Consider the following 27,757-nt stretch of genomic DNA (forward strand, 5'->3'; position numbering starts at 1 on the left):
TGCAAAAATGTTCGGATTATGTTTACAACTGTTAGAACAGAATCAACTTATAATTAACAAATATGCAGTACGCTCGGTATAGTTTATGGCCTATAAAATTAGTAGAGGATTAGCGTACATCATCACTTTATACACTGTAACCTCGTTGATTTGAGCTTATGTCAAGATTTGAAGATTTAAACTTCTCATTAACCCTTTATCTAGTTCTTTAAATAAATCACGTGGATACCTTTTCAATATTTATTTATATATAAACTATGATGTGAATTCATTAATTTTCCGTTCTAAAATTGAAATCAGGCTGTCCGTGTCCATTATACCCCCTATAGCCCTATCACACTTATAGTGCACAGTAAACATAGATCCAGACTGCTCTGAAAGTTTCATCAATTGAAAAAACAAGGTTGACTTAGAATTGTCTTACAGAGAGCAATGCATGTCACTGAACCATGAGGTCTTAATATTACGAATACAGTTATGTATATAAATATCCCTTCTATTCTGCGAGTTCTGCACGCTGTATAAATCCTATACTTGAGAAATTGATCAAACAGAATACAGTAGTAGTGCCCCAACACAATCAATAAATTCAACATTCTCCAGAGTATACCAGACATAATAGGCCATTCATCTTGGCAAATATTTTTAGATTAAAGGTAAGCATTATTTGAGGTTAAATATGTTGTTTGTATACTTCAGATAGTTTTCAAAATGGCGGCGTAGCGGTCCATTTGGTTTCAGAATTAAGATGGCGGACCGCCGGGAAAATGCGTTTCCGCTTTGTCTTCTTAAACGAGATCCAGACTTGGAGAGATTAAAGTTGAGATACAAGAAGAAGACGACAAAGGGAGCTGAAAAGATTACGAGAAATGTTTCTTCTGAGACGATCAGTGTTATAAAGAAGACCGGAGTAAGAAGAACTAGTATTAAATCTCAGTTGAGCAAGGACGTCAGTACAAACAGTGAATTTAAATTACCAACGCTAGGTAATAAAACATTAATTTTTTTCATCATCTTGATTAAATTTTCGATTTATCTAGCTCAGGAAAAACTTTGCATGCATCAATTAAAAGACATTTTTGTTAATAAAAAGGCATTTCGAAATGAAATCAATCATAATTTTCCGAAGGTCTAGCCTGTGACTGGATTTAAATGTTCTATTTGTGTTGTAAAATGTCAACAACAAAAAAGGAAGTTTCAAAGCAACGAACTATTTTTAAAGTATTGAGTCTTTGTCACAAACTCAGATTTTCCCATCACTATATCTTTGCATTCAAATTAGATATTTCAAATTTCAATTTCTTAGTTTGAAATATTAAAGGGTTATACTACTATGTTGCAAGGATAGATAATAGATAAATGGATTTGAAAATTTAGTTTATTTCAAAGACTCCATTTCTTTATTAAAGTATTGAAAAGTTTAATTAAATTATTGTTCACCGAGTTATTCATAAGGAAGGAGAAGGAAGGATTAAAGTTTAAAGACGACTGCACGGAATCAATACTCTCATTTTCTTCCTTTCTTGGTTCAATTGTTTCTTGAGTTTCAAAATTCCATCAGTCTTTGCCAATAATTTGGTATTTTATCCTTCAGAACGTTATTTTTAAGAGTTTCTAGTCGTCATCATTTATAGGTAGCCTGATCACGCCACTGTTAAAAATTCATTATCTGAGCCAGTACAACATGTACTGTATGTTTAGCTAGTCGTACCGTCCATTTTGGACTGTAGGGTCGACCCACCACGTTTAATGCAACAAATTTACCCTGGCAAGATTACAGTGCTGTACGTAAAGTTAATTTTAGCTGGGGTAAATGAGGAGATTAAAGAAGCATCTAGTGAACTGCTCGGGATTAGAGGATTAGAACCAAGCTTCTTGGCGACCTGGATACAGGTATAGGATACAACCCACCATATATCCAAACAGTGAAACTGATTATTTGTCTCAAACTCTAATATTTCAATTCTTATTTGAATTGAATTCATAGTTTGAAATCTCTAAAATCTACGACATAAGGCTGCAAAGATATACGTTTTGAAAAGTTGAGTATGTGGCAAGTGATCAGTGCCTAAGACAACAACTAAAAAAATTTTTGTCTGCGGATCTTTTTATTTTTATATATAACAAAACATTTAGTTTTGATGCTCCAAACGGTTGTACTGAATAAAAAGAAAAACGTATGAAAGGATTCGAGTTTTTGCCACAAACGCTAATTTTCTAATCCCTTATATTATTGCAACCCAATCTCGTAGACTTTGAAGTTTAAAATATCAAAGGTTTACAACATCAGGTTGCATAGATATAGGGATTTGAAAATGTTAGTTTGTGGCAAAGAAAGGCGAAATTTCACAAAATTTTCTTTTGTATTTCGCAAACTTTTTCGCGAAATTTCGCTATTTTCTTCCACGAACGTAACGCGAAATTTTCGGCGAATTTTTTCTTCCATTTTGTGGCAGGCATGTTCGATTCACAACCGTATCCCTAAAAACGTTGTATATATGAGATACCAACAATCTTGAAAGTTGATTATTTTTAATTGTAGTTTCTGTGTAAAGTGATTTGCGCAGGAAAAAAATGGTGGAAATTGTCAGAATTAAACACTATTCAAGCAAGAAAAACGACATTATCTTTCACATCATTGATCAGATAAGGGTTTTAGAGGCACTGATGGGACTCAGGCACGCTCCTCTTTAAATGTAAGGTCACTTGAAATATCAATAACAATCCCTTTTAATAATATTTCACGTAATGTCCCTGTAAAATTATACGTCGTTAGAGTTCGTAAGAGATAAAACTTAGATTTTGTTTACAAGCATATTTCTAAAATATGTCGAGTTTATAAAAAAAACATGTTGGTTTTAAAGATTCTTCTGTTTCCAGAACAGTTATCTTTGATTAAATTTTGGTGGTAAAGCTGGTCTAAGCTCAGGGTATGCTAATATTCTAGGTGAGATGGGGGAAACTATGCTGCATCTATCTTATCAATGATACGGAGCAATCCAACCCGTCCTACCATCCATATAGATATCAGGTACATCAGGCTACGGAGCAATCCAATCCGTCCTACCATCCATATAGATATCAGGTACACCAGATACGGAGCAATCCAACCCGTCTTACCATCCATACAGATACCAGGCACTCCAGGATACTAAGTAGTCCTACCCGTCCTACCATCCATACCTCTATCAGGTACATCAGGATACAGTGTAATCCAACCTACCATCCAAAGTACACCTAATTACGGACTAATCTAACCCGTCCTACCATCCGTACAGATACCAGGTACACCAGATGCGGAGTAATCCAACCCATCCTGCTATTAATTCAGGTACCAGGTACACGAGATACGGAGTAATCCAACCCGTTGCACCATCTATACAGATACCAGGTACACCAGATACGGAGTAATCCAACCCATCCTACCATCCATACAGATACCAGGTACACCAGATACGGAGTAATCCAACCTGTTGTACCATCCATACAGATACCAGGTACACCAGGATACGGAGTAATCCAACCCATCCTACCATCCATACAGATACCAGGTACACCAGGATACGGAGTAATCCAACCCGTCCTACCATCCATACAGATACCTTGTACACCAAGATACAGAGAAATCTAACCCATCCTACCATCCATACAGATACCAGGTACACCAGGATACGGAGCAATCCAATCCGTCCTACCATCCATACAGATACCTTGTACACCAAGATACAGAGAAATCTAACCCGTCCTTCCAACGAGTCGGATACAGAGTAAAGTGTCCAAAGTTAACACATTAAAGATAGTGACTTAATTTCCAATTTTTATTGCATAAGCTGTCTTTTAGTATTTGAGACACAGGTATATGTACTTGGAGTGGGTGTGATTCTATCCAACCATATAATACATACAGATACTTGATACACCATCGCAGTATATGGTTTAATCCAACTCAACCTACCAACACATCAGATTCCGGATACACGAGTATATAAAGTTATGCAAAAATTATCAGACCCGTCCTACAATCCATACAGATACCAGGCATGCCAGGATACTGAGTATTTCAACCCATCATACCATCCGTAAAGATATCAGTTATATGAGGATATGGAGTAATCCAACCCATCCTACCATCCATACAGATACCAGGTACACCAAGATACGGAGCAATCCAACCCGTCCTACCATCCATACAGATACCAGGTACACCAGGATACGGAGTAATCCAACCCATCCTACCATCCATACAGATACCAGGTACACCAGGATACGGAGTAATCCAACCTGATGAAAACTGTGTGCATGGATCTAGTATTTGGGACTTGAGTTCCCAATGTGTTTCAAAATTGTATACAGCATGGAATACTGCTATTAGAATTCTTTTTAATTTACCTAGAGATACGCATAGGTACTTGATTGAAAGTATTTCACAATGTTTACATGTAAAAACTATGTTAGCTAGCAGATGTGTGTCTTTCTATGAGACTATTGAAGCAAGTTCTAAGCTTTGCATTAGATTTCTTTCTAATTCATGTAAAAATTACCTCAACACAGTTCTTGGCAGAAATTTATTTTTCATTGCAAATGATTGTTCTGTAAATCCTTCGGATCTTAATTAAATGTTAGTTAAGAAACAAATGAAATATTTTGATGTCCCATTGGAACATGAATGGAAAGTTCCGGTTTTACAAGAACTTTTAAATACCTAGAATGAATAATTTATATGTTGAAGGATTCGATGATTACGTAATAACTGAAATGATAAATATGTTATGTAGTGAGTAAAAATCAATGTTTTCTATTTCTGCATAATTTTGCATATTTTTTCACTTTTCTTTTAGAAACCTGTATTTTCAAAAAAATTATTTAAACAAAGGAATTGAGTTTTTGCCACAAACTCAAATCTTCTGATCCCAATATCTTTGCAACCTGATCGTGCAAACCTTTGATATTTCAAACTTAGATTATTTTATCTATAAGTATTCATAGTTTTAAATATCTAAGGTCTACTACATTGGATTACAAAGATATAAAGATTAGAAAATCAGAGTTTGTTGCAAAAACTCAACTCCTTTAAACTACACCATTCATTTGTATTTGAAGAAATGATAAAAATATTAATTTCTAGATTGTCTCCAGCAAAATCCTGAGCAGAAAGAATAAATTCTATACTTTAAGTCCAGATGGACTCACTCAGTTCATGGACGGTATTTCTTTTATTACTATAAAGAGGTACGTTAGATGGTACATAGTGCACAGTTCATGGACAGTATTTCTTTTATTACATTAAAGAGATAAAGTACATAGTACAAAGTACACAGTTCATGGACAGTATTTCTTTGATTACAATAAAGAGATAAAGTACATAGTACATAGCACACAGTTCATGGACAGTACATCTTTGATTACAATAAAGAGATAAAGTACATAGTACATAGCACACAGATCATGGACAGTATATCTTTGATTACAATAAAGAGATAAGGTACAAAGAACATAGCACACAGATCATGGACAGTATATCTTTGATTACAATAAAGAGATAAGGTACAAAGAACATAGCACACAGATCATGGACAGTATATCTTTGATTACAATAAAGAGATAAGGTACAAAGAACATGGTCGGCATCTACTTCAATCCAATTTACACAAATTGTGTTTTCATGAAATATTACAACCAACCTTACGACGATCTTGCATTTAGCCAAGCTAACTTACTAATAATGCATTTGTTGTCAACCTTTGATATTTAGTCAAAGCTTGAAATATGTATATTTGAAAATCTTTTGTTTAGTTGGTTAGAAGAAGAGAAGATATATACTGCTCTGACAAAAATAAAAACATTTTTTTGGTTTAGAAAATGGAAAGCGTTCAGGTAAATGTTTGACAGAAAAAAAAATTAAAGAATGAAAATATAAAATAGTATCAACACAAATTCTGTTTTAGCTTTATCTACTTTCTTTACTAATTTGTATAGTCTTTTGTAAAAAGTATTTGGCTCTCACATTATAATATAGAAATCATGAAGTTATCATTTGTATCAAAAAATATAATTATAAAAGAAAAAAGCATTATTAAAAAATAGCTTTTCTTACTTTCCCTTTTTGGTGTAGATGCTGGAGAAATGCCTTGAGTCGACAAAAGTTTAAAAAAGCACGTCAGGTATAGGTAGATAGATAGATATAGATAGATAGATAGATAGATAGATAGATAGATATATAGATAGATAGATATATAGATAGATAGATATAGATAGATAGATATAGATAGATAGATAGATAGATAGATAGATAGATATATAGATAGATAGATAGATAGATAGATAGATAGATAGATAGATAGATAGATAGATAGATAAATAGATAGATAGATAGATAGATAGATAGATAGATAGATAGATAGATAGATAGATAGATAAATAGATAGATAGATAGAAAAGTACTTCTTTACTTTTTGATGGCTTTTTGCTGACAACTGTTCTTTTTCAGGCACTCATTGAGACACATTTTATAAGTTGTTCAGAACTTAGCAATCAATATCTACAGATTCAGGTAAAATAATTGGGGGAAGGGGAGAGGGGGGGAGATTCAGGTAAGTAAATGGGGCAGGGGGTGGGAGATATTTTTGTCGCATTTTTTAGAATTTGCAAGGTTCTTTCTATTTCTAGATGGTATTATCCTCTATATCGGAGATGGGTATGATAGATGTTGGAGTAAACCGAACCTACACTCTTCCAGAGTTTATCAATGAACAAGCGGATAGGATTCAGGAATACATACATAAACATGCATAAACATTCATAAACATGCATAAAAATGCATAAACATGCATAAACATATATAAACATGCATAGACATACATAAACATACATAAACATGCATAAACATACATTTAATTAATTCCTCCGGACGGCAAAAGATATTAACCACTACTTGATCCCAGAATAACTGTTCAATTATGGAATAATCAGCGCGAAGGTTTCAGCTCTTTGTTTAAAGGAACTGTAAGCGTAATTTCAGATGACTCTCCATAAAGAGATGGCAATGCCCGATTTACAACGGTACCCTTGAAACCAAATCTGATCAAAAATGTGGAAGAAACAGTCGTTTTCCTGACTCAAATTTTCTTATTTACTGTGAGTTTCTTCATATATATAATAAAACAAGACATTTATATTTATATGTATATGTTGCCCATAGCAGGCCAAACGTCTGGACCGAATGGGCTGAAATTTTTTGTGGACACTCATTGGTGGTCGGGGTGTGTTAATTATTTTTTTTCAAATTTTTTTTTTCTACGGGCAACACTGGGCCCTTCAGCTAGTTGTTAATTTCGCAGAGAAACCGCTAATGAACATGGATATCTATTTTATACTACTTGATCAGACAAATATTTTGAGGGTATCCTTGTAAATCGGGCGTTGCCATCTTTGCGTGCAGAATCATTTGAATTTACGCAAACTGTCCTTTTAACAGACAATTAGCATCTACTTTCCCCTTTTTCCTAAATTCGCAATTTATTTAACTTTTCTCCTTTCAGTTATATTTACAAGATTTAAGTCCATATTGGTGCTTTGGTTTTGAATTGCAAATTTAAACGTGATCATATTTTTTCGCCTTTTCTCTTTTACTCTTTTCTGTTCGGGTTAGCTCGAGGTAGGATCTATTTCTAATGTTAGTTCAGTGTTTTTTTTCAAGTATGAATGTATAACTGTTAGGCGCTGGATACAAAGCTCCTGGATTTTAGGAACATTATCAGGGATAGAGTCCTAGCAGCTTGCAAGTAGGTTATTAGAGAAAATATTCATAAAGGAGTTGAGTCTTTGCCACAAAATCATCTGATTTTTTAATCTTTACATTACATAGATATTTCAAACTATGAATTTCCCACATTGGGTTGCAAAGATATAGGGATTAGAAAATAAGAATTTGAGGCCAAGACTCAATTCCTTTAAGAATTTAAATTATATTCTTCGAACTTTAGTTAATTCAATAAAAAATGAACTGCAAACTTATCATAAATTTTAATTTTCTATTCCCTATATCTCTGTAAATATTTAAAATTAAAATTTTGAACTTTATCCAGCAGATTTCATATTTTGAAAATCAGGTTGGAAATATGTTAAAAGTTTGTGGTCTTTTTGAAGATTGTTTAAAATACATGAAGTTTGGTGATTTAGAATTATTTTAACAAAATAAAATATAAATGCAAGACGCATCTATAATATCTACCTTACGCATTGCAAATCTATTTTCTATAAAATATTACTTTTCTAAGGTCCACCTTCCAGGCAGCAGGTTTCTGTGCAGATAAATATGAAACTGAGCTAGAGGAACTACAGAACCGAAGTAAATCAGAGAACAGTTCTTTAATCAGGTATAGGGTTTAACTATGTAGGAACTATACACTTCGAGTATATCAAAAAAAAGTTATTTAATCAGGTATAGGGTTTAACTATGTAGGAACTATACACTTCGAGTATATCAAAAAACAGTTCTTTAATCAGGTATAGGGCTTAACTATGTAGGATTTATAAACCCGGAGTATATGTATAGGGTTTAACTATGTAGGAACTATAGACCCGGAGTATATCAGAGAACAGTTCTTTAATCAGGTATAGGGTTTAAAAATGTAAGAATTATACACTTCGAGTATATCAGAAACTGTTCTTTAGTCAGGTATAGGGTTTAACTATGCAGGATTTATAAACCCGGAGTAAATCAGAGAACAGTTCTTTAATCAGGTATAGGGTTTAACTATGTAGGAACTATAGACCCGGAGTATTTCAGAGAACAGTTCTTTAATCAGGTAAAGGGTTTAACTATGTAGGAACTGCAACCCGGAGTATATCAGAGAACAGTTCTTTAATCAGGTATTGGGTATAACTATGCAGGAACTATACACTGGAGTATATCAGAGAACAGTTCTTTTATCAAGTATAGGGTTTAACTATGTGCAGGAACTATAGACCCGGAGTATATCAGAGAACAGTTCTTTAATCAGGTATAGGGTTTAACTATGTAGGAACTATAGACCCGGAGTATATCAGAGAACAGTTCTTTAATCAGGTATAGGTTTAACTATGCAGGAACTATACACTGGAGTATATCAGAGAACAGTTCTTTTATCAGGTATAGGGTTTTACTATGCAGGAACTATACACCCGGAGTATATCAGAGAACAGTTCTTTAATCAGGTATAGGGTTTAACTATGTAGGAACTATACACCCGGAGTAAATCAGATAATAACTCTTTAATCAGGTAGAAGAACGTTTAACTACAAAGGAACAATAAACATTGAGTTAATCGAAACGCAGGCTTTAGTCGCGAACTTGAATCATTTGGAATGATTTTTCTAAAACTAAATATTTTACTAAAAAACTAAATATTTCATTTAACAGTTCAAAGCGGAACGGAGATGGGAGAAAGAAGGTTTCTTTCATTGAGCAGGCCAAGAAGAGGACAGATTGTTATAGACTAGCCTGCTATATCATGAGTATTGATCTTATGCTCATATCAGTCCTGCATAAGGTATTAATTGTATGCATTATATCCCTCCTTTATTAGACATTCATGATTTTATCCGTCCTATATCAGATATTCATGCTTATATCCGTCCTATATCAGATATTCATGCTTATATCCGTCCTTTATCAGGTATTCATATTTATAGCCTTCCTATATCATGCATTCATGCTTTTATCAGTCCTATATAAGATATTTATGCTTATATCCGTCCTTTATCAGGTATTCATGCTTAAATCTGTCATATCAGGTATTCATGTTTATATCCGTCATATGCTTATATCCGTCCTTTATCAGGTATACATGCTTAAATCTGTCATATCAGGTATTCATGTTTATATCCGTCCTATATCATGCATTCATGCTTAAGTCTGTCATATATTTGGTATTTATGTTTATATCCGTCCAATATCAGATATTCATGCTTATATTCGTCTTATATCATGGTATCCATGCTTATATCCGTCCTAAATCAAATCATGGTTATTTCCGTCCTTTATCAGATATTAATGCTTATATTCCGTTTTTTTTTTAGATATTCATGTTATGTTCAACTGTAATACTTCTAGCTAGTATTGAACTCTATGACAACTATCCAAGACTCTATCCTATACTTCTAGCTAGTATTGAACTCTATGACAACTATCCAAGACACTATCCTATACTTCTAGCTAGTATTGAACTCTATGACGACTATTTAAGACTCTATTCTATACTTCTAGCTAGTATTGAACTCTATGATGACTATCCAAGACTCTATTCTATACTTCTAGCTAGTATTGAACTCTATGACGACTATTTAAGACTCTATTCTATACTTCTAGCTAGTATTGAACTCTATGACAACTATCCAAGACTCTATCCTATACTTATAGCTAGTATTGAACTCTATGACGACTATCCAAGACTCTATCCTATACTTCTAGCTAGTATTGAACTCTATGATGACTATTCAAGACACTATCTTATACTTCTAGCTAGTATTGAACTCTATGACGACTATCCAAGACTCTATCCTATACTTCTAGCTAGTATTGAACTCTATGACGACTATCCAAGACACTATCTTATACTTCTAGCTAGTATTGAACTCTATGACGACTATCCAAGACTCTATCCTTTACCGACTGGCTGGGGCTGAAGAAGCTAAACTGAAAGCAAAACAAGGAAAAAAGAAAAAACTACAGGTTCGGAAAATCATAATTATTAATGATTTAATATCATTTAAAAAGAAAAATCACAAAAGTTAATGATTAATCTATTTAATAAAGCTCTTCGCTCATATACATATATTAGGGTGTATGTATATTTATGTCAGCTATAACTTGGCCAAACGGCTAGACGGAATGGAATGATATTTTTTGAGGGAACCTTTAAGTACCCCAGGGGTAACATAGGCTAAAAAATTATAATTTTTTTTTCAAAAGTCGCAATTTTTTCCTAAAAAATTGTAATTTTTTTTTAAAAATAAATTTGTTGAAAAAAATCCCACGGGCAACGCCGGGCACTTCAGCTAGAATTATTTTAAAAAGGAAAGCCACAAAAATTAATAAGCTATAGCCTTGTTATAAAATAAAATGGAAATAAATTTATTTTTTAAATGTAGCTGAACATTTATACGCAAATTCGTACATCTAGAATGATTTTAAATCCCAGCTAAACCTTCAATTAATTGTCCAGTGATTTTCAATTTAGTTTGTTTGCCCGGTAAACCCATTTCCAGAACATTAAAAAATTCGAGCCAATTCTCCTAAATTTGTTTTTGCTTTGAAGGGACGGAGTGGCGTATCTGGTGATATAGCTGGGAACTCTGGACCTCCTCCTCTCTTCGTTACTCATGTCGTCCTAAACCATAAGGTACAGGGTGTCCTAATAAACATGGGAATTCTAAGCCTTAAGCTGGCCAATAATGTTTAGATATATCGTCATTTTTCTTGCTTTTAAAGTGTTTAATTCTGATGATTCATCTGTTCTTTCTGCAGCAGTAATGCATAAATCTGTTTTGTAGTTAACCTTGTACTTTTAGGGAATGAGTTTCAGTCCGAACAAGATGGATTTCGAGCACGGTATGGAGGGTGTAGTGGCTAAACTAGAGGAAACATTGTTGTGTATAAAACCACTTGTCATGGATCCGGTTTTTTATCCGTTCACTAGACCTGTACTGTACGGCAGGCAGGAGGATCCGGTTTTCAAGGTAATAAAGGGCCTTTCTCACGTTTTGTGAAAGTTTTTGTTTGAACATTTTTGTTAAGCAAGATGCAGTGCAAATTCAATTATCAAAAATGCTAATTTTAATCAATGAAAAACGTGCTTTTATTTAAGCATTTTAAAAGGTAATCTAATTGCGAATAAATTTTAAAACAATGTGGCAATAAAATTTGTATGATACCTTCCAAGATTGTGTCGAAACCCTTGTCAGCTATTTTTCACGTAATTGTGCTAATAAATTAAATAATTTTTGCCGTAATTTCAAATAACCTTTTACTTAAAAAGTTATACAGTGGTTCTCTTCCGGCCTTTGTCTGAACAAAGCTAATGGATATACAGAGTTATTCACAAAGGATGAGACTGTAAAGACGACCTGAAACTCTTTAAATATGACTATTCCCAGGCTTAGATGAGTCTCTTTAATGTAGTCTTTTAATGGCTTATTTCATGATTTAAAAAGGAAAGAATGAAGTTTACAGTCGCAGCGAATCATGAATACAAGGAAACTGAGATTTTAACGTCCGTAAAGTCGTCTCTGAATTCTCATTCTTTTTGGGTAACCCTGTACTTGTTTTTCTACGTAAGAATTAATAATTTACAGATATATGTAGCAGAGATGCAGAATGAAATAGCAGAGATAAAGAATGAAATTGACGAATTTTATCTCTCTTCAAAATAGAAGAAGACGATATTTTCTTCATTTTTTATCAGATAAATGGTCCAAAATAGTAGTGTTTTGAATCGGGTAGACGAGCTTTTAAATATAGGGTCACTTGGAAATACGTTGTTCCCAGAAAGTCCTTATTCTAATATTGATCGTGACATAGTTGTAATCCAAATATTATTTGATTGATTTTCCTTGTATTCAGCATGGACCCTCTCTACGCCATATTCTGGACAATGATATTACAAGTAGAAACCAGATTATACAAATATCAACAACTCTTCAACAATCCTTCGACATGGGAGCTGCTCATTTAGGTAATATTCGACATAGGAGCTACTCATTTAGGTAATATTCGACTTAGGAACATACTCATTTAGGTAATATTCGACATGGGAGCTACTCATTTAGGTAATATTCGACATGGGAGCTACTCAGTTAGGTAATATTCGACATAGGAGCTACTTATTTAGGTAATATTCGACATGGGAACTACTCATTTAGGCAATATTTGACATGGGAACTACTCATTTAGGTAATATTCGACATGGGAACTACTCATTTAGGTAATATTCGACATAGGAACATACTCATTTAGATAATATTCGACATGGGAGTTACTCATTTAGGCAATATTCGACATAGGAACTTCTCATTTAGGTAATATCTAACATGGTTGCATACTCATTTAGATAATATTTGATATGGTAGCATACTCATTTAGGTAATATTTAACATGGTAGCATACTCATTTAGGTAATATTTAACATGGTAGCATACTGATTTAGGTAATATTCGTCATGGGAATATACTCATTTAGGTAATATTTGATATGGTAGCATACTCACTTAGGTAATATTTGATATGAAAGCTAGTCATTTAGGTATAAGTGGACATGGGAGATACTATTTAGATAATCTCTGACATGATAGCTATTAAATGCAATATTGTAATACTAGTCATTTTCTCTTTGTGTACATTGTAAGAATAAAACATTCGCGGATTTTATCAAAACAAATTTTAAGGCAGATTTTTTAAAATTCGATCACCCATAAACCTTCCCTAGGGTCACACGAGGTACCACAAAAAACTATGGCCAGGGGGTGAAATAGGCTACAAAAAATCTCGACATTTTTTTCAAAAATCGATTCAGCTAGTAATATTGTAATATTATAGAGGAGTTTTATGATATAAATATGCACTTTAATATTGTAATATTATAGAGGAGTTTGATGATATAAAGATGAACTAAAATATTGTAATATTATAGAGGAGTTTGATGATATAAAGATGAACTATAATATTGTAATATTATAGAGGAGTTTGATGATATAAAGATGAACTATAATATTATAATATTATAAAGGAGTTTGATGATATAAAGATGAACTATAATATTATCATATTATAGAGGAGTTTGATGATATAAAGATGAACTATAAGCGGAATGAAACTACAGATCTAGAGAGTATAATGTCTAGCAAGGCAGATGTAGAATTCTATAATACTCTTCTAGCAGACTTCAAGAACCAACGAGAGCGAACTAGGGTAGGTTTTATGACTTTTAAGTCTGTAAAGGAACTGTAGACGTAAGTTTACATGATCCTTCATTTTTAGATTTACAAATTAAATTCACATCGGTAATTTTTAGACCTTTGCCTGGCAAGGATTACGAAGATATCCTTAATTTTCTACCTGAAAACTGACATTCTAGTTTCCTGGCACATTATTTTAAGAAAGATAAATTATGAGTTGGTCAGACAATGTTTAAAGGGTACCTGTGTAAATCAGAAATAGAACTCTATAAATGTCTAGTTGCGCCCAACATCCCTTTATATCTAAATTTAAGAAATAATTCTAAAAAAAGAACAAAATTTGATGCATGTTGGCTTAACAATATGTATGTTATTTAAATGGCATTTATAAAGATTTAGAACGGAAGGAATAAATATTAAAACCTCTAAAAAGTTTTTTTTCGACAAGAATTATTGTTTTTGTCAGTTATTATTCTTGTAATGTGTTTCAAACAAAGAGTTTTAATGGTGCTTATAGATTCAACTTAATCTACTAAATCATCTATCTTTTATCAAAATTATATAAACTTTTATTATAGAATATTGTGGATACAGTTGCAGTTGGTATTTTCAAAATAAACTTTGCTCTGCTCAAGAATAAAGCTCTTCCTGTCATTAATAGGTAAAAAAAATAGAAAAATTAATCAAAATTCTAGGATTTATCATTTACAATTATTTAGTTGTATTGAGAAGTTATACTCAACTCTTCCAAGAATTGCAAAACAGAAAATGGAAAGTATTTTAAAGGTAAAAGAAACTAAAGAAATAGAGCACTTGCCTCAAATTTTGATTTTCGAATCGAAATAGTGTGTTGTTGTTGTTAGACTATTTTTAAATCAAAACAAAATTCATATCGAGGATCGTGGAATAGAAAAACTCATTTTCTGATTTTAAATATTTTTTTGAACATGATACCCAGCATTAATGTAGTGTTTACTCAGACACGTAATCATTAAATGGACGGTAAGTGTAATTTAACGTGACCTTTTCCGTTCAAGCAGGTATTATATATCAATGTTTCTAATTTTAAAACTGTTTTATGTTGTGGTGCCTCTTTATAAGTTACTTGTGTAATATGTGTTTCTACTAATTTGTAAGAATTAGATACTTTTCAACCTAGAAAGTATCTTTTACACTATTCACCAGATAAAGGGAACTGTAGTGAATCGGGCATTGCCATCTTTGCATGGAGGTTGACTTAAAATTACGCTGACAGTTCCTTAAATAAACATATTTTCAATTTACACTGGTAATAGTATTTGCTTAATAATAACATGAAATACAAATGACATTAATGTGAAGTTTGTGTCAAGTAACTAATTTCCCTTTCAAAAACTATAGAAAGGAATTGATTCTTTGCCACAAACTCTGAATTTATAATCCATATATCTTTAAAATTCAATCTCGCAAATGTTTGATATTTCAAACTTACTTTATTTGATCTAACAGAATTCATAGTTTGAAATATCTAAGGTCTACGACATTGGAATCCAAAGATATAGGGATAAGAAAAGTAGAGTTTGTGGCAAAGACTCAATTACTTAAATTATTTTTTTCTTTCTAGGAATGTCAAAAGAACAAATCTCAATTAGACGTTGAACCAAAATCATCACAGGATTTTGTTAAAAATCTAGAATTACTTGAGTCAATGGATGCTAGTATTGGAGATCTACGTGAACGGATTAGATTCGTAGATCATCTTTTCACACTGATGGGTCAATACCTAATTCCTTTAACAGCTGAGGATATGGGACTACTCACCACAATTAAAACCCAGCTCGGTAAGTCAAAACATTAAAATCGTTATAAACAGATTTTTTGATTATAATTTTTTAGATGGACTTACTTCTTCAACGGAAACTAAGAAAGCTAACAAATTTTCTCTTTTGGAAAAGTTCAAAGAAGAATTGGCGAATGAAGTTTCTATTTTGAAAGATTCTATTTTGAATATAACTCAAGAAATTGAAAGTCCTACTCTTCTTGACCCAGAGTCAACATATGATGAAGTTATTCAAACCATAGAGAAGATTCAGTCTTCCATTGATGTAGTAAAAAAGAAAGCTGAAACCCTTCAAAGCTACGAAGAACAATTTGACTTTCCTCGCAATGAGTTCTGGGAAATTGATAGCGCTGAATTTAATATCTATCATCTGAATCTCCTTTGGGATTCCATGGAGAAATGGGAGGCGTGGTCTCAAAACATTCTAGCAATGGACTTTAATCTTCTTTCAGTTGATGATTTTGTCACAACTATTATGAAGTTTAGTGACACTCTTGCAGAATTAAAAGCCAAGGATGAACCGAATGAGGTTCTTACATTGTTGACAAACAAGGTTTACAGTTTTAAATCAAAGATTCCTTGCATAACCTATCTAAGGAACCCGCAACTGAAACAAAGACATTGGCTGAAAATAGAGGAAATAGCTGGTGATGATATTTCACGAGGTGTTACCCTTGAGTTTATTGAAGACAGGGGAGTGTTTGAAAAGGAAGAGGAAATCAAAGTTGTGTGTGATAAAGCAAAAGCTGAAGGGAAGCTTGAAGACCTTCTAAATCACCTAGAAAAAAAGTGGCATGAATGTTCATTGACTACCATGAATAAAATGGGTTGCAATGTTATTGCAGATTTTGCCCCTATTTGGATAATGATTGAAGAAAGCATTGAAATCATTAAAGTCATTGGAAACTCCATGCACAGTGCTACACTCAGACCCCAGATCATGGAGTGGAGTGAAAAGCTTGATATGATGGAAACCTCCCTGGAAAGGTTGGATATAATTCAAGGATTTTGGCTGGATCTTGAACCTGTTGCTACCACTAATGATATAAAATGGCATCAGCTTGAACTTTATAATACCTACATGGAGATAAGTTTAGAGTTTAAAGGGGTTTTGGAGAAAGTGACCCAAAATTCAGATATTATTAAAGCACTTACGGATGAAACCGTGTCTCAGACCCTTGATGATCTTGATGATAAATTCCTGGATTTCTACAAGTTTATGGATAACTTACTGGATCCAAAAAGAGCAATGTGTCCACGCCTCTACTTCATAAGTGACAAAGAAATGATCACTCTCTACCGAGAAGCCTCGAATGACATCAAAAAGATTGAGCCTTACATCAGAAAAATGTTTAAAAATGTTGATGAATTAGTTTTCAATGAGGAACAAGAAGAGGACGAATACAAGGTTATCCACAGATACAATCCTCTTTTAAGTGGATTTAAATCTTCAGAAGGAGAATATGTTAAGTTTCACAGAGTTTTCAAAGCCAGGGGACAAATTGACGAATGGATAAAATTTCTTGATCACTTTATGAAAACGACTCTTATCTTTCTCTGCAGAGAACTCAAGGCAAAATCTAAACTAAGAAGAAAATTGTTTGAAGATGTCCTGGATGATCACAAGTACCCTTATCAAGTTACAGCAATTATTGCTCATTATATGTGGTGTGAAGAGCTATTGAGCTTAAGTCGGAAAGGAATCTCAGAAGTTATTATGGATGTTCATAACATGAAAAAAAGATTAACTAAAAAGCTTGTCAAGTTAAATGATAACATTATGAGCATGTCTGGTCTGGAAAAGTTGAGAGCAATTGCAAAAGTTCAGCATATCATGTATTGGGTCGAATACCTAGATAACTGGGAGGATGATCGTCAGGAAGAAATAATAAGATATGTTTGGGATGATGAAAATAATGAGGTTCTCATTCAGATTGACAATGATGTGTTCAGGTACGGATATGAGTATGTAGGACTCTCACCAATTTTTCAACCAACAGTTATTGGTGGAAATCCAGCATTGGCCTTTAAAATGGCCTTAAAATACAACTTGATCATTGATGCTTCAGAAATGCACACATTGAACAAACTTTCAAAGGTTTTTGGTACGAATATGAAAACCATTCTTTGTAACAACCCAAATATGACTCTCAAAATACAGCAACACTTAGTTGGATCAAGCATGAGTGGGTCTTGGATAAATCTGAAGAATTTAGATTCTGTAGATCAGCATGATCTTACCAAGATATTTCAGATCATGCAAAGGTTAAGAAATGCTAGGATATTTGGAAGTAAAACATTTATTTTCAATGGCAAGGATGTTAAACAGCTCCCAACTTGTCAGATGATCATGAGTAATGAACATATTATGGGAAATCTTAAATTCTTTGGTCGACCTGTTACTTTTGAAGAACAGGATGAAAGAACAGTTCTGAAATATGTTTTACTTCAGAAAGGAACAAGCAACACCAACATGTTAGATACTCTTCAAAACATTGTCAATGATTGTATTGAAGTAAATATCCATGGAATTTTTAATAGGATGATGAAGGCTATATTTAGTACTGAAAGTATTGATCAGCTTGATATCATTAATACTTTTATTAAGCTCTCTGAATTTGAAATGAATGACAATTTTACTTTCATTGCCAAAATATGTCAAGCTTATGTTCCAGAATTAAAAGTTCCTGCAAGTGCTCCAGGAAGTTTTGATGTGGATACAGATGACTGTTTACTATCAGCTAGTTTACAAATCTACAGTGCTTATAATAATCATCGATTCATTGCAGTTGTTGGTGAAGAGCAGGGAGTTGGTAAAACTTACCATATCAGCAAAGTTTTGGAGCATAAAGAAAAGCAGGGAAAGGAAACCATCAGAATTTACCCTTTGTCCTATGGAGCAAAGTATCTTGTGCCAGGTACTAACCACTATTCAGTTTCAAAAATTCTAGGCTCTTTTCTGAATGACATTGGGGAAAATGGCGGTACCATCCATTTTTGTGGTGCTTTGGATGTTGAGTTTAGAAGCTGTTTGGAGACAATTGCTCCAGATTCTCCGTATATGCTGCTGGAGAATGGAGAATATGCAACATTATCTTCAAATCTGAATTTTATCTTTGAAGTAACTGATCTAGAATCTGAGTTGCCAGATAATATATCTGAACAAGTAACATTAATCTCAATACCAAATAAGAAAATGGAAATCTCCATAAAGCTCTTCCAAACCTGGATAGATGATTTGACCCTTTTAAAAATGGAAGATGAGGTAAAGGAAATTGTCCAAAAACATCTAAAGAAATTTCATATCCTGTTATGTAAATCTTTGGACATTCTTCAAAGAAATTTCCCCAGCAAACTAGCACCTCGATTTATATCTGCAACAGTCTCTATTCTGAAGTTTTTCAATGGACAACTGGAGTGGATGAAATGTGAAATGAATGAGTACAATGTTGTAAGAATCTATATGTACACTCTAGTCTGGTCTTTTTCTGGATATATTAGCCAGGCTGATAGAACAAAATTTGTAGAACTTCTCCGAGATGAAGTTGAGTCCTCTGGGTACTTCAATATACAGATTGATTGGGATTTTGTGCATGGCCGGATTAATCAGGATGGTTCAATCAACACTTGGGAGGAAATTAAGTTCCTTCACCGGAGAGAAAAAACTGAAACTGGCTATGTTAGTGTTGAAAGTCAAGAGATTGCAATATATCTTATACTTCAGAACATTCTTCACAACAGACACTGTTTGCTGATAGGACCATCAGGGTGTGGTAAATCTACCATATTGAAGAAGGTTGTGGATCAGAACTACAAAATAATATTCAAGGATCAGGTTGAATTTTATATGACAGCATCTACTACAGCTAGTCAGGTTGAGGAGCTTATTGTTGAAGCAATGAAACGAAGAATCAAACCGTACAAGATATTACTTGTCCTCTACAATGTTGATTGTAATAATGTACATCACCTGGAGCTTGCCAGATCACTTTGTGAAAATAGAAACATCTATCTATCTTTTCAGAAAAGATGGATTACTCTTTCTGATATCACAGTTTGTATAGAGTCTTCATCAACAATATCAGCTGATCCTCCCTCCAGTCTTCAATCATTGGTCTCAGCCACAGCTGTTGTTTCTCTAGATGAAGATTACCAGGAGCTTGAAGATATCTATGAATTTCAATTTGCATCATTCTTTGAGCAAATTCTAATGATTGATCAAGAAGGATTGAGTAAACTGGCAGCAAAGCTTATCGTGTCCATTTATAAAGATGCCCAAAAAGTGTCAAGTCTCTTTACTCGTCACAACATCATGAGATGTTTCAGAGGAATCCTAAAAGCTCACCCAGACAGAGTTACCAATGAAGAAACCTTGCTTCAACTCATCCATCTTGAGCTTACTGCTGAGCTTCAGGATTGTTTAGTCAATGATCATCTCAGGAAGGCTTACATTGACATTCATGAAGGTCACTTTAAAAGACTCTTCAATGTACCAAGTGAAAAGATTAAAGAGTTTGATAAAAAATTCATTTTGATGTTTAAAATTGATGATGAAGAATGTTCCGATGATGAATCTCAGTCTGAGATAAAAGAAATGCATTTTATTGAAAATGCTCAGCTTGATGATATTTTAGTAGAAGCATATCCTAAGATTAGGGGCAAACTCAACCTTTCTAGTTATGATGAGAAGATTGTGTTTTCTCCAGAATACAAACAATATTTCATAAACTTACTTCGTGCTTTGGATTCCGATCAAGATATCATCCTAATTGGTGAAGCTGGAGTTGGGAAAAGATCAATGGCCAGATTTGCAACATTGTTTATGGGATTGGAGCTAATTACCATTGATGAGGATAAAGAATGGAAAGAGGTCTTCAGAAATGCTTTACTAGATGCCAGCAAAGATGAAGCAGACATGATTATCATTGTTGGACCTGAACATGCATCAAACAATGAAGCTCTTGCTGCAATATCTGATATAAGAGCATATGGCTTTAGTTGGAGTTTGATTGATGATTATGAAAGGAAGGATTTGCTGTATGCAGATCATGAAGATCCTTTTATGTCCCTGTTCAGCAAAGCTAAGTATGAAGAGATGAACAATGCACTGGTTGAGAAAGTTAATCATAATCTTAATTTTGTATTTTGTTTGGAGGATCAGGAATGTGTCTTTGATATGGTTCAGAACTATCCATTTATCATGAGAAACTGTGTTCTTATCCATTGCAAACAATGGTCAGATGAAACAATGACAGCTATAGCTCAAGACAGGTTTGAAGATCTGAAACCTAAAATAAGCCTTCCTATAAATGAAATAGCTAAATGCTGTTCAAAACTACACCAATTCTGTCGTGAAACTTATGAATCAACAACATCTTCACAGTATTTGGAGTTTACAGCTTTATTCCCAGAAATGTACAAGGACATGGAAGAGGAGCTCAATGAGAGCAAAAAGAGCTTAGAGATTGGAATTGAGCAGGCAATCAAAGCACAGGCGCATATTGCAAGGCTTACCTCAGAAACAACATCTAAAGAACCAGAGATTAAAAAACTGATTGCAGAAGCAGAACAGCTTACTAAAAGGCTGACACAAGAAAAACAGAATCTTGAGAAAGCAAGTCAAACCTTTAGGAAAAAAGAGGCAAAAGCAAGAGCCAAGTCAGAAATAACAGAGGAACTTGCTGCAGACACTCATCAAAATCTAGAACAGGCACTCCCACATTTGGAGTCTTCTATGGAGGCCATCAATTCAATTGACAAAGGAGAAATAGCAGAAATGAGAGGTTTCAAGCAAGTACCAGAACTGGTTCTGAATGTTTTGGAAGCTGTTTGCATACTTCTTGGAGTTAAACCAGACTGGCCAACTGCCAAAAATTTGCTGGCAGAGCCATCTTTAATTCAGCAACTAGTGGAATATGATAAAGATAATGTATCAGATGCTGTTCTAAAGCGGATAAGAAGATATATTGAGAACCCAAAGTTTGTTCCTGATGAGGTTGCAAAGGTGAGTAGAGCATGTTGCTCATTGTGTATGTGGGTGAGGGCAATTGATTACTATGCCAAAGTGTTCAAGACTATAGAACCCAAACGAATTAAATTGCTGCAAGCGGAATCTGAGCTTGCAGAGGCAATGACATCTCTGAGAAAGGAAACAGATCGTGTCACTCACATTGAAACAACAATTACTAATATTCAACTCTCACATGTTGAAAAACTGAAACGGAAGACTGCTCTTGAAAACCATGTTCATGAGTTGCAAGGGAACTTGGAAAGAGCAGAGAAACTGGCCTATTCTTTGGAAGAAGAACTCAGAAAATGGAAAGAACACATGCATATTCTTGATAGACAGTTAGAAACCCTATCTGGCGATTGCTTAATTGGGGGCATGATTATTGCCTATGGAGGTCAGTTTGAATTCAAAGAAAGAGCTCTTGCTATCAATGCCTGGAGAGACATCTGTGAGGAACACAGGATTCCAATCAGCACTCTCAGCATCTTAGATATATTTGAGCCAATTCTGAACATTGATTATCTTAGAGCAGATACACTTCCAGCATTTGATTTCTATCAAGAAAATTGTCTCATTGTTCAGAAAAGCAAGAAATGGGTTCTTTTTGAAGATCCTGATAATCTTGCTAAAGCATGGATTCATCAAGCAGAGTGCAACTCAAGGATATTTGAGGTTGATCTCCATGATCCAAATTTGGTGAAAAACCTGAAAATGTCTTTAAACAAGGGGCACATTTTTGTCATTGATAATTTTAGCAAAGATTATCCTCAAGAAATTGACAAGCTTATTCAATATGAGATCTACGAAAGGTTGAGAGTATTTGTGGGACTAATAGGAATACCGGAGAAGAAAAAAGAATTAAAAGTTCTTGTTGGGTCTTCAGAGATCACAGTGCACAAAAACTTTAAGCTCTATCTTAGATCAGAAAGTGTGGAACACAGAAAACAACTACAAGAATTTTTGAAAATTGTGAACTTCAAAATGAGCTCAGAACTATTTAAATCTCATATTTTGAAGCAAGTTATCAGCCTGGATAATCCGGAACTAGAAAAAGAAAGACTTGCTCTTTTAAATAACCAATTTCTTAGAAAGGATAAATTTGAACTGGAGAAAAATATTATTCTGAAGCTACTTTACAAAGCACAAGATGCTCTGCTAGAAGATGAAGACCTTATCAGTAAAATTACGGATGCGAAAGCGAGTGTTGTTAATGCTATGAATGCCCAAAGAGAGGCTGATGAAGCATCTGAAGAGCTGGAGAAGAAGAGAATAAAGTATCTTCCTTTGATCAACGGGATAACTGAAGTCTACAAGATAGTGGAAAAGTTCAAAGAAGTGGATCCAATATATTTTTTCTCCACGAAGAGTTTTGTTCAAATTCTGGAGAAGAATTGGAAAAGCATAGATCCTGGAATATCCACGGTCGAAATAAAAGTAAAAGAATGCCTTCCAAAAGTTCTGAAAGACTTGAGCTTATTAGTGACACATGGGCTACATGCCAGTCACAAGCTAGAATTTCTTCTGGTCTTTATCATAAACGTTGTTCATGAAGGGGAATCAGAACTAGAGAAAACAGAAATGAAAAATATTGTAAAATCATGTTTTGCTAACTTTGAAGAAACTGACTCTGTAAAAGATGATGCAGTGGGTGTAAACGATTTGAAGGATGGTCCTTCCAAACGGTTAAATCACTTCTTAGAAGCTGTAAAAGACAGGTTTTTAAAGAAGCAATCAATTTATTCTGCCATAACAACATTCATTGAATCTGAGCTAAGATGTATTGGAGTCTACCTCGATGTTGAAGATCTCACCAAGAGAGTTTATGTGATTACTGACAAATCAGAACCTATCCTCATAGTGGAGAATGGAACTCTTGATACATGGTGGCTGATCGGTAAGCTTACAGCTCATGCTAAAACTAACAAACCCAGACTTCTTGTCATGGGCAAACATCTGGACAGCCAGGAGATCAATAAAACGGTTGAAGATTGTAAAAACTCCAAAACCATATTGATCATGCAGGGACTGCATAATCAAATTGACGAACTTGCAAAGCTTAAGATTCCTGAAACTGATGAAAATTTCATGGTCTATGCTACAATTCCAAAGGTAAAAAATCAAACATTTTTTTTTTAAAAACATGGCTTTCATTTAATGATTTATATTTGCAGGGGAAATCACTGCCTTATTCTATAATGGTAAAATTTCGACTTCAGAATATAGATCTGCCAACAACCACCATCGACCGAGTTGAAGCATTATTATACCTTGTCGCAGATGAGTTTAATATCAACGAAAACCTGAAGAAAGTTGGATACAAATCCTTCCTAGCCTGTGTTCTACTCTTCCATGTGAAAGTTCTAGAGACGGAGAGATGTGAGGACTACTCGGATCTAGAGTTGAGACTTCTTCTGGATACGTTCACCAAGTTTATGAGAAGAGATATACATACCAGGTTATAATACAAAAAAGCTTGAAGGAACTGTTAACAAAAGTCATCTTCTATCTAAAGAGTTGTATAAACCGATTCACAATGGTACCACTTAAACCTTTATCAGAGTAATGATCGACATTTATTTACTTATAAAAGTGTTAAGTTACTCCCTTGTCTCAGCATAAATCCGCAAGTTGCTTTGATCAAGTAACCACATTGGGAAAATATCATCTTTCAGGTTTAAAAACAAGTGTATCTTCATCATCATCTCAAATGGCGGTTTAGAGATCTCTTTGTGAATCTTGCATTCTCCTCTTTAGATAGAGGGTCACTCTTCATCCTCTTATTTTAAAATTCCTAAACCGTTGCAAGCTGATGGTCTACCAACATGAAATAACAAATAGTCAAAAAGTAGATTGCAAAATTATAGGAATTAGTTAATCTGATTCAACAGTTTAAAATCATCACAATTTTAGTCAAAATAATCCTGGGTTTCTATCAAATTTGAGAAATTTGTTAAAACAATTTTTGCAAAAATAATCGCTCAAAATAACCCTGGGTTTCTACCAAATTTCAGAAATTTGTTAAAACAATTTTTGCAAAAATAATCGCTCAAAATAACCCTGGGTTTCTATCAAATTTCAGAAAGTTAAATATATTTTCTGTTCTCAGGACGACATTATAAGATAACAGCTAAATCTTTTTCTTCCTAGCTAATTGACATGCTTGAAAACCAATTTTTTTTTATTTATAAAACTTAAATTACTCCACTTTAAACCAAAATAAGAGAATTCTTGTGGTTCTACCGAGTTCCCTAATAAAAAAAATTGAGTCTATACCACAACCCCATGGCGTACACTTTAGATATTTCAAACTATGAATTCTGTTGGATCAAATAATCTAAGTTTAAATATCAGGGAAATATAGGGATAAGAATGTTTTTAGATTAATATTTTATTGAAACTTTGTCTTCGCAGCTGGCGCTGGATTTTCGAATATTCCTAGAAAATATGAAAATGTCGTCTTAGTTATCAAAAACCTCAAAATATATTTCAGGAATGAATTTTTTCAAAAGTAACACTCGGATCATATAAAATAAAATATATTATGAAATATCATGAAATCATGAAATATTATGTGCATCAAAATGAATTCCACTTTCATAGGTTGTGAACTTGTAATATCTGAATGATTAGTTTTTAATATACAGAGCGTCCTATATCATATTAGATTAGTTTTAACGCCAAAATAAACCTATATTGCTCGAAAAACCTAGCATTTTTTGAAAGAAAATTCTTATATTAGCCTTATTCAATTTTTCAAAATGATTCAATCTTTTTAAATTATCTGACTAGTCCCGAAAATCGTGATTTTGACCGATTAACGATCTAATATGATATGGGACACCCTGTAGTTGAATTGTTTACAAACTAAGTGGAATAATGCAGCACTGTATATTTGTATGGAGGTTACGCTCTTGGTTATAAGACATATTCTCTTTAACCATTTTCTCCTTATAAACCTAACAGATAAAAGGTAAAATAGAAGCAATCAATATCGAATTCAATTCGATGTTAGCCTTTTTATTTTTCGCGAACATAACCATTAAGAAATTTATTTTTCCTTTGATTTTTATTTAAAATTGATGTTTTTATCAAGGTACAACTATCTGACTCGAATGGCTTCTATAATATATCAGGTTGAGGAACTTGATATATTAAATGAAATTGCTGAAATTGTATCTGAGTTTGCACTGGAAGAAGAGTTTTCAAAGGTATACATCAGGGTTACCCACAAGGATGAGACTTCAGAGACGACTGTACGGACTTATTTTTACAATATTTTATCATTGGTTTCGTTTATTTGTAAACTTCTTTCTTTTTCATGTAGTTTGCCAATAAAAAGTAGTATTCAAGACCGAGGTTAAATTCAACCTACAGGTCGTCTTATTTACAAAAGTTTCAGGTCGTCCTCAAAGTCGAATTCTATGTGGGTGTAACCCTGTAGATATTTTGTTTGTCTGCTTAAATTTTTTTTTACTCTAGTATCGTTAAACCGATCGGGATAAATTTTGTTCGGGACCTCGTAAAAAATCTTTAAAATCTTAAACTGTTATCTTTAACGAAAGCCTCCTGAAAACCTAGTTTTATAACAAAATGGTAATAAAAATTATCATACAGGGTTATCTTAAAGGATGAGACTTAAAAACAACCTTAAACTCTTTAAATCTGACGTCTCATCCTTTGTGGGTAATCTTGTTTCATAAAGAATCAGATTAGCAATTCGGTCAACCTTTCCGGTCCCAGTTTGTACTGTATCACTCGGACATAGTGTAAATAAAGCAGAACTCAATATGACTTGCCGGTGCAACAAGGTTGACTCAGTCAGACTTTAAGTTGAATTTACTTTTACTAAAGGATCAGAGGTGCGTGGACATAAAATGATTTCACTATTGTTTTAAGGCTTTTGTTGGTGTGCATAACAAGACTAGTTCAGCACTCTTAAATTGGGGACAGGAGACAACAGAGATAGAAAAGTTCCTCAGACAAATTACAACAGTTCTTAGAACACTAGATAAACAGAATATTGAGGTATAATCTTTAATAGATAAATTATATAGTTCTTAGAACACTAGATAAACAGAATATTGAGGAATAATCTTTAGTAGATAAATTATATAGTTCTTAGAACACTAGATAAACAGAATATTGAGGTATAATCTTTAATAGATAAATTATATAGTTCTTAGAACACTAAATAAACAGAATATCGAGGTATAATCTTTAATAGATAAATTATAACAGCTCCTAGAACACTAGATAAACAGAATATTGAGGTATAATCTTTAATAGGTAAATTATATAGTTCTTAGAACACTAGATAAACAGAATATTGAGGTATAATCTTTAATAGATAAATTATATAGTTCTTAGAACATTAGATAAACAGAGTATTGAGGTATAATCTTTAATAGATAAATTATAACAGTTCTTAGAACATCAGATAAAGAGAATATCGAGGTTTAATCTTAAAAATAATAGATAAATAACAACAATATGAATGAAAGTATCAGATATTTTTTTTTTTTATTTAAATTAATTTGTTAAAATTTTCATAAATTTCAGGAAAGCAAGGTTGGCGGAAATCTAATAAAATTGGATCTTAGAAAAATCCTCGAATTTTTATCCATGCTAATGGACTAGACAAAGGAAAATACTATTTCTGGAATAAAAAATTTGTCGGATGGAGTCATAAAAAGTTCGATATTTGGCCAGAAACTGAATAAAAGCGTAAAGAAAAAATAATTCGTGAAAAAGTTTCAACATTACACAGTAGTATTTTGTATTGTAAACATTTTGTATTTTGTTGTTTTGCACATTTTTATGTTGAAATAAATTGGTTAAAAATTGATGTTGACGTGAAGGATTTTAAACCCTGATTGATAAATTGATACAGGAGATTGAGACAAACCAACCGCAAAGTCAGGGGAATACATTTTTCTTCTGAAATTTATTTTTCTACCAGAATTGAGACTGCTTAGGTGGGCTCACGTAGTCTACACC

General features: G+C 33.4%; 2 protein-coding genes and 1 long non-coding RNA gene across 3 annotated transcripts; all 3 read left to right on the top strand.

The window, feature by feature from the left end:
* The first annotated feature begins 640 nt into the window (after positions 1 to 640).
* LOC111699894 (uncharacterized) lies at positions 641 to 3,241 on the top strand. The gene is made up of 3 exons (XM_023470652.1): positions 641 to 986; positions 1,805 to 1,893; positions 2,948 to 3,241. Exons 1-3 carry the CDS (start codon positions 749 to 751, stop codon positions 3,239 to 3,241), a joined length of 621 nt encoding a protein of 206 aa, XP_023326420.1. The 5' UTR covers positions 641 to 748.
* Positions 3,242 to 5,802: 2,561 nt separating this feature from the next.
* On the top strand, positions 5,803 to 6,550 carry LOC111699896 (uncharacterized). Its single transcript, XR_002764852.1, has 3 exons — positions 5,803 to 5,874; positions 6,113 to 6,161; positions 6,488 to 6,550. It is a non-coding gene; the product is annotated as an uncharacterized LOC111699896 (long non-coding RNA).
* A 116-nt stretch (positions 6,551 to 6,666) lies between these two features.
* On the top strand, positions 6,667 to 27,561 carry LOC111699895 (dynein heavy chain 6, axonemal). Its single transcript, XM_023470653.1, has 15 exons — positions 6,667 to 6,753; positions 7,717 to 7,781; positions 8,277 to 8,375; positions 9,401 to 9,530; positions 10,604 to 10,711; positions 11,298 to 11,381; positions 11,551 to 11,718; positions 12,602 to 12,713; positions 13,808 to 13,944; positions 15,535 to 15,751; positions 15,807 to 23,869; positions 23,932 to 24,215; positions 25,854 to 25,968; positions 26,657 to 26,785; positions 27,320 to 27,561. Exons 1-15 carry the CDS (start codon positions 6,667 to 6,669, stop codon positions 27,395 to 27,397), a joined length of 9,876 nt encoding a protein of 3,291 aa, XP_023326421.1. The 3' UTR covers positions 27,398 to 27,561.
* Positions 27,562 to 27,757: the final 196 nt, after the last annotated feature.

The sequence above is a fragment of the Eurytemora carolleeae genome, unplaced genomic scaffold, assembly GCF_000591075.1.
Source record: "Eurytemora carolleeae unplaced genomic scaffold, Eaff_2.0 scaffold373, whole genome shotgun sequence".
Classification (NCBI taxonomy): Eukaryota; Metazoa; Arthropoda; class Copepoda; order Calanoida; family Temoridae; genus Eurytemora; species Eurytemora carolleeae.

Excerpts from the sequence above, each read along its gene's own strand:
- LOC111699894 (XM_023470652.1), top strand. The coding sequence starts at position 749 with ATGGCGGACCGCCGGGAAAATGCGTTTCCGCTTTGTCTTCTTAAACGA. Across the intron at positions 987-1,804 it reads ATTTAAATTACCAACGCTAG|CTGGGGTAAATGAGGAGATT; the intron begins GTAATAAAACAT and ends AGTTAATTTTAG. Across the intron at positions 1,894-2,947 it reads TCTTGGCGACCTGGATACAG|GTGAGATGGGGGAAACTATG; the intron begins GTATAGGATACA and ends CTAATATTCTAG.
- LOC111699895 (XM_023470653.1), top strand. The coding sequence starts at position 6,667 with ATGGTATTATCCTCTATATCGGAGATGGGTATGATAGATGTTGGAGTA. Across the intron at positions 11,382-11,550 it reads ATGTCGTCCTAAACCATAAG|GGAATGAGTTTCAGTCCGAA; the intron begins GTACAGGGTGTC and ends TTGTACTTTTAG. Across the intron at positions 11,719-12,601 it reads AGGAGGATCCGGTTTTCAAG|CATGGACCCTCTCTACGCCA; the intron begins GTAATAAAGGGC and ends CCTTGTATTCAG.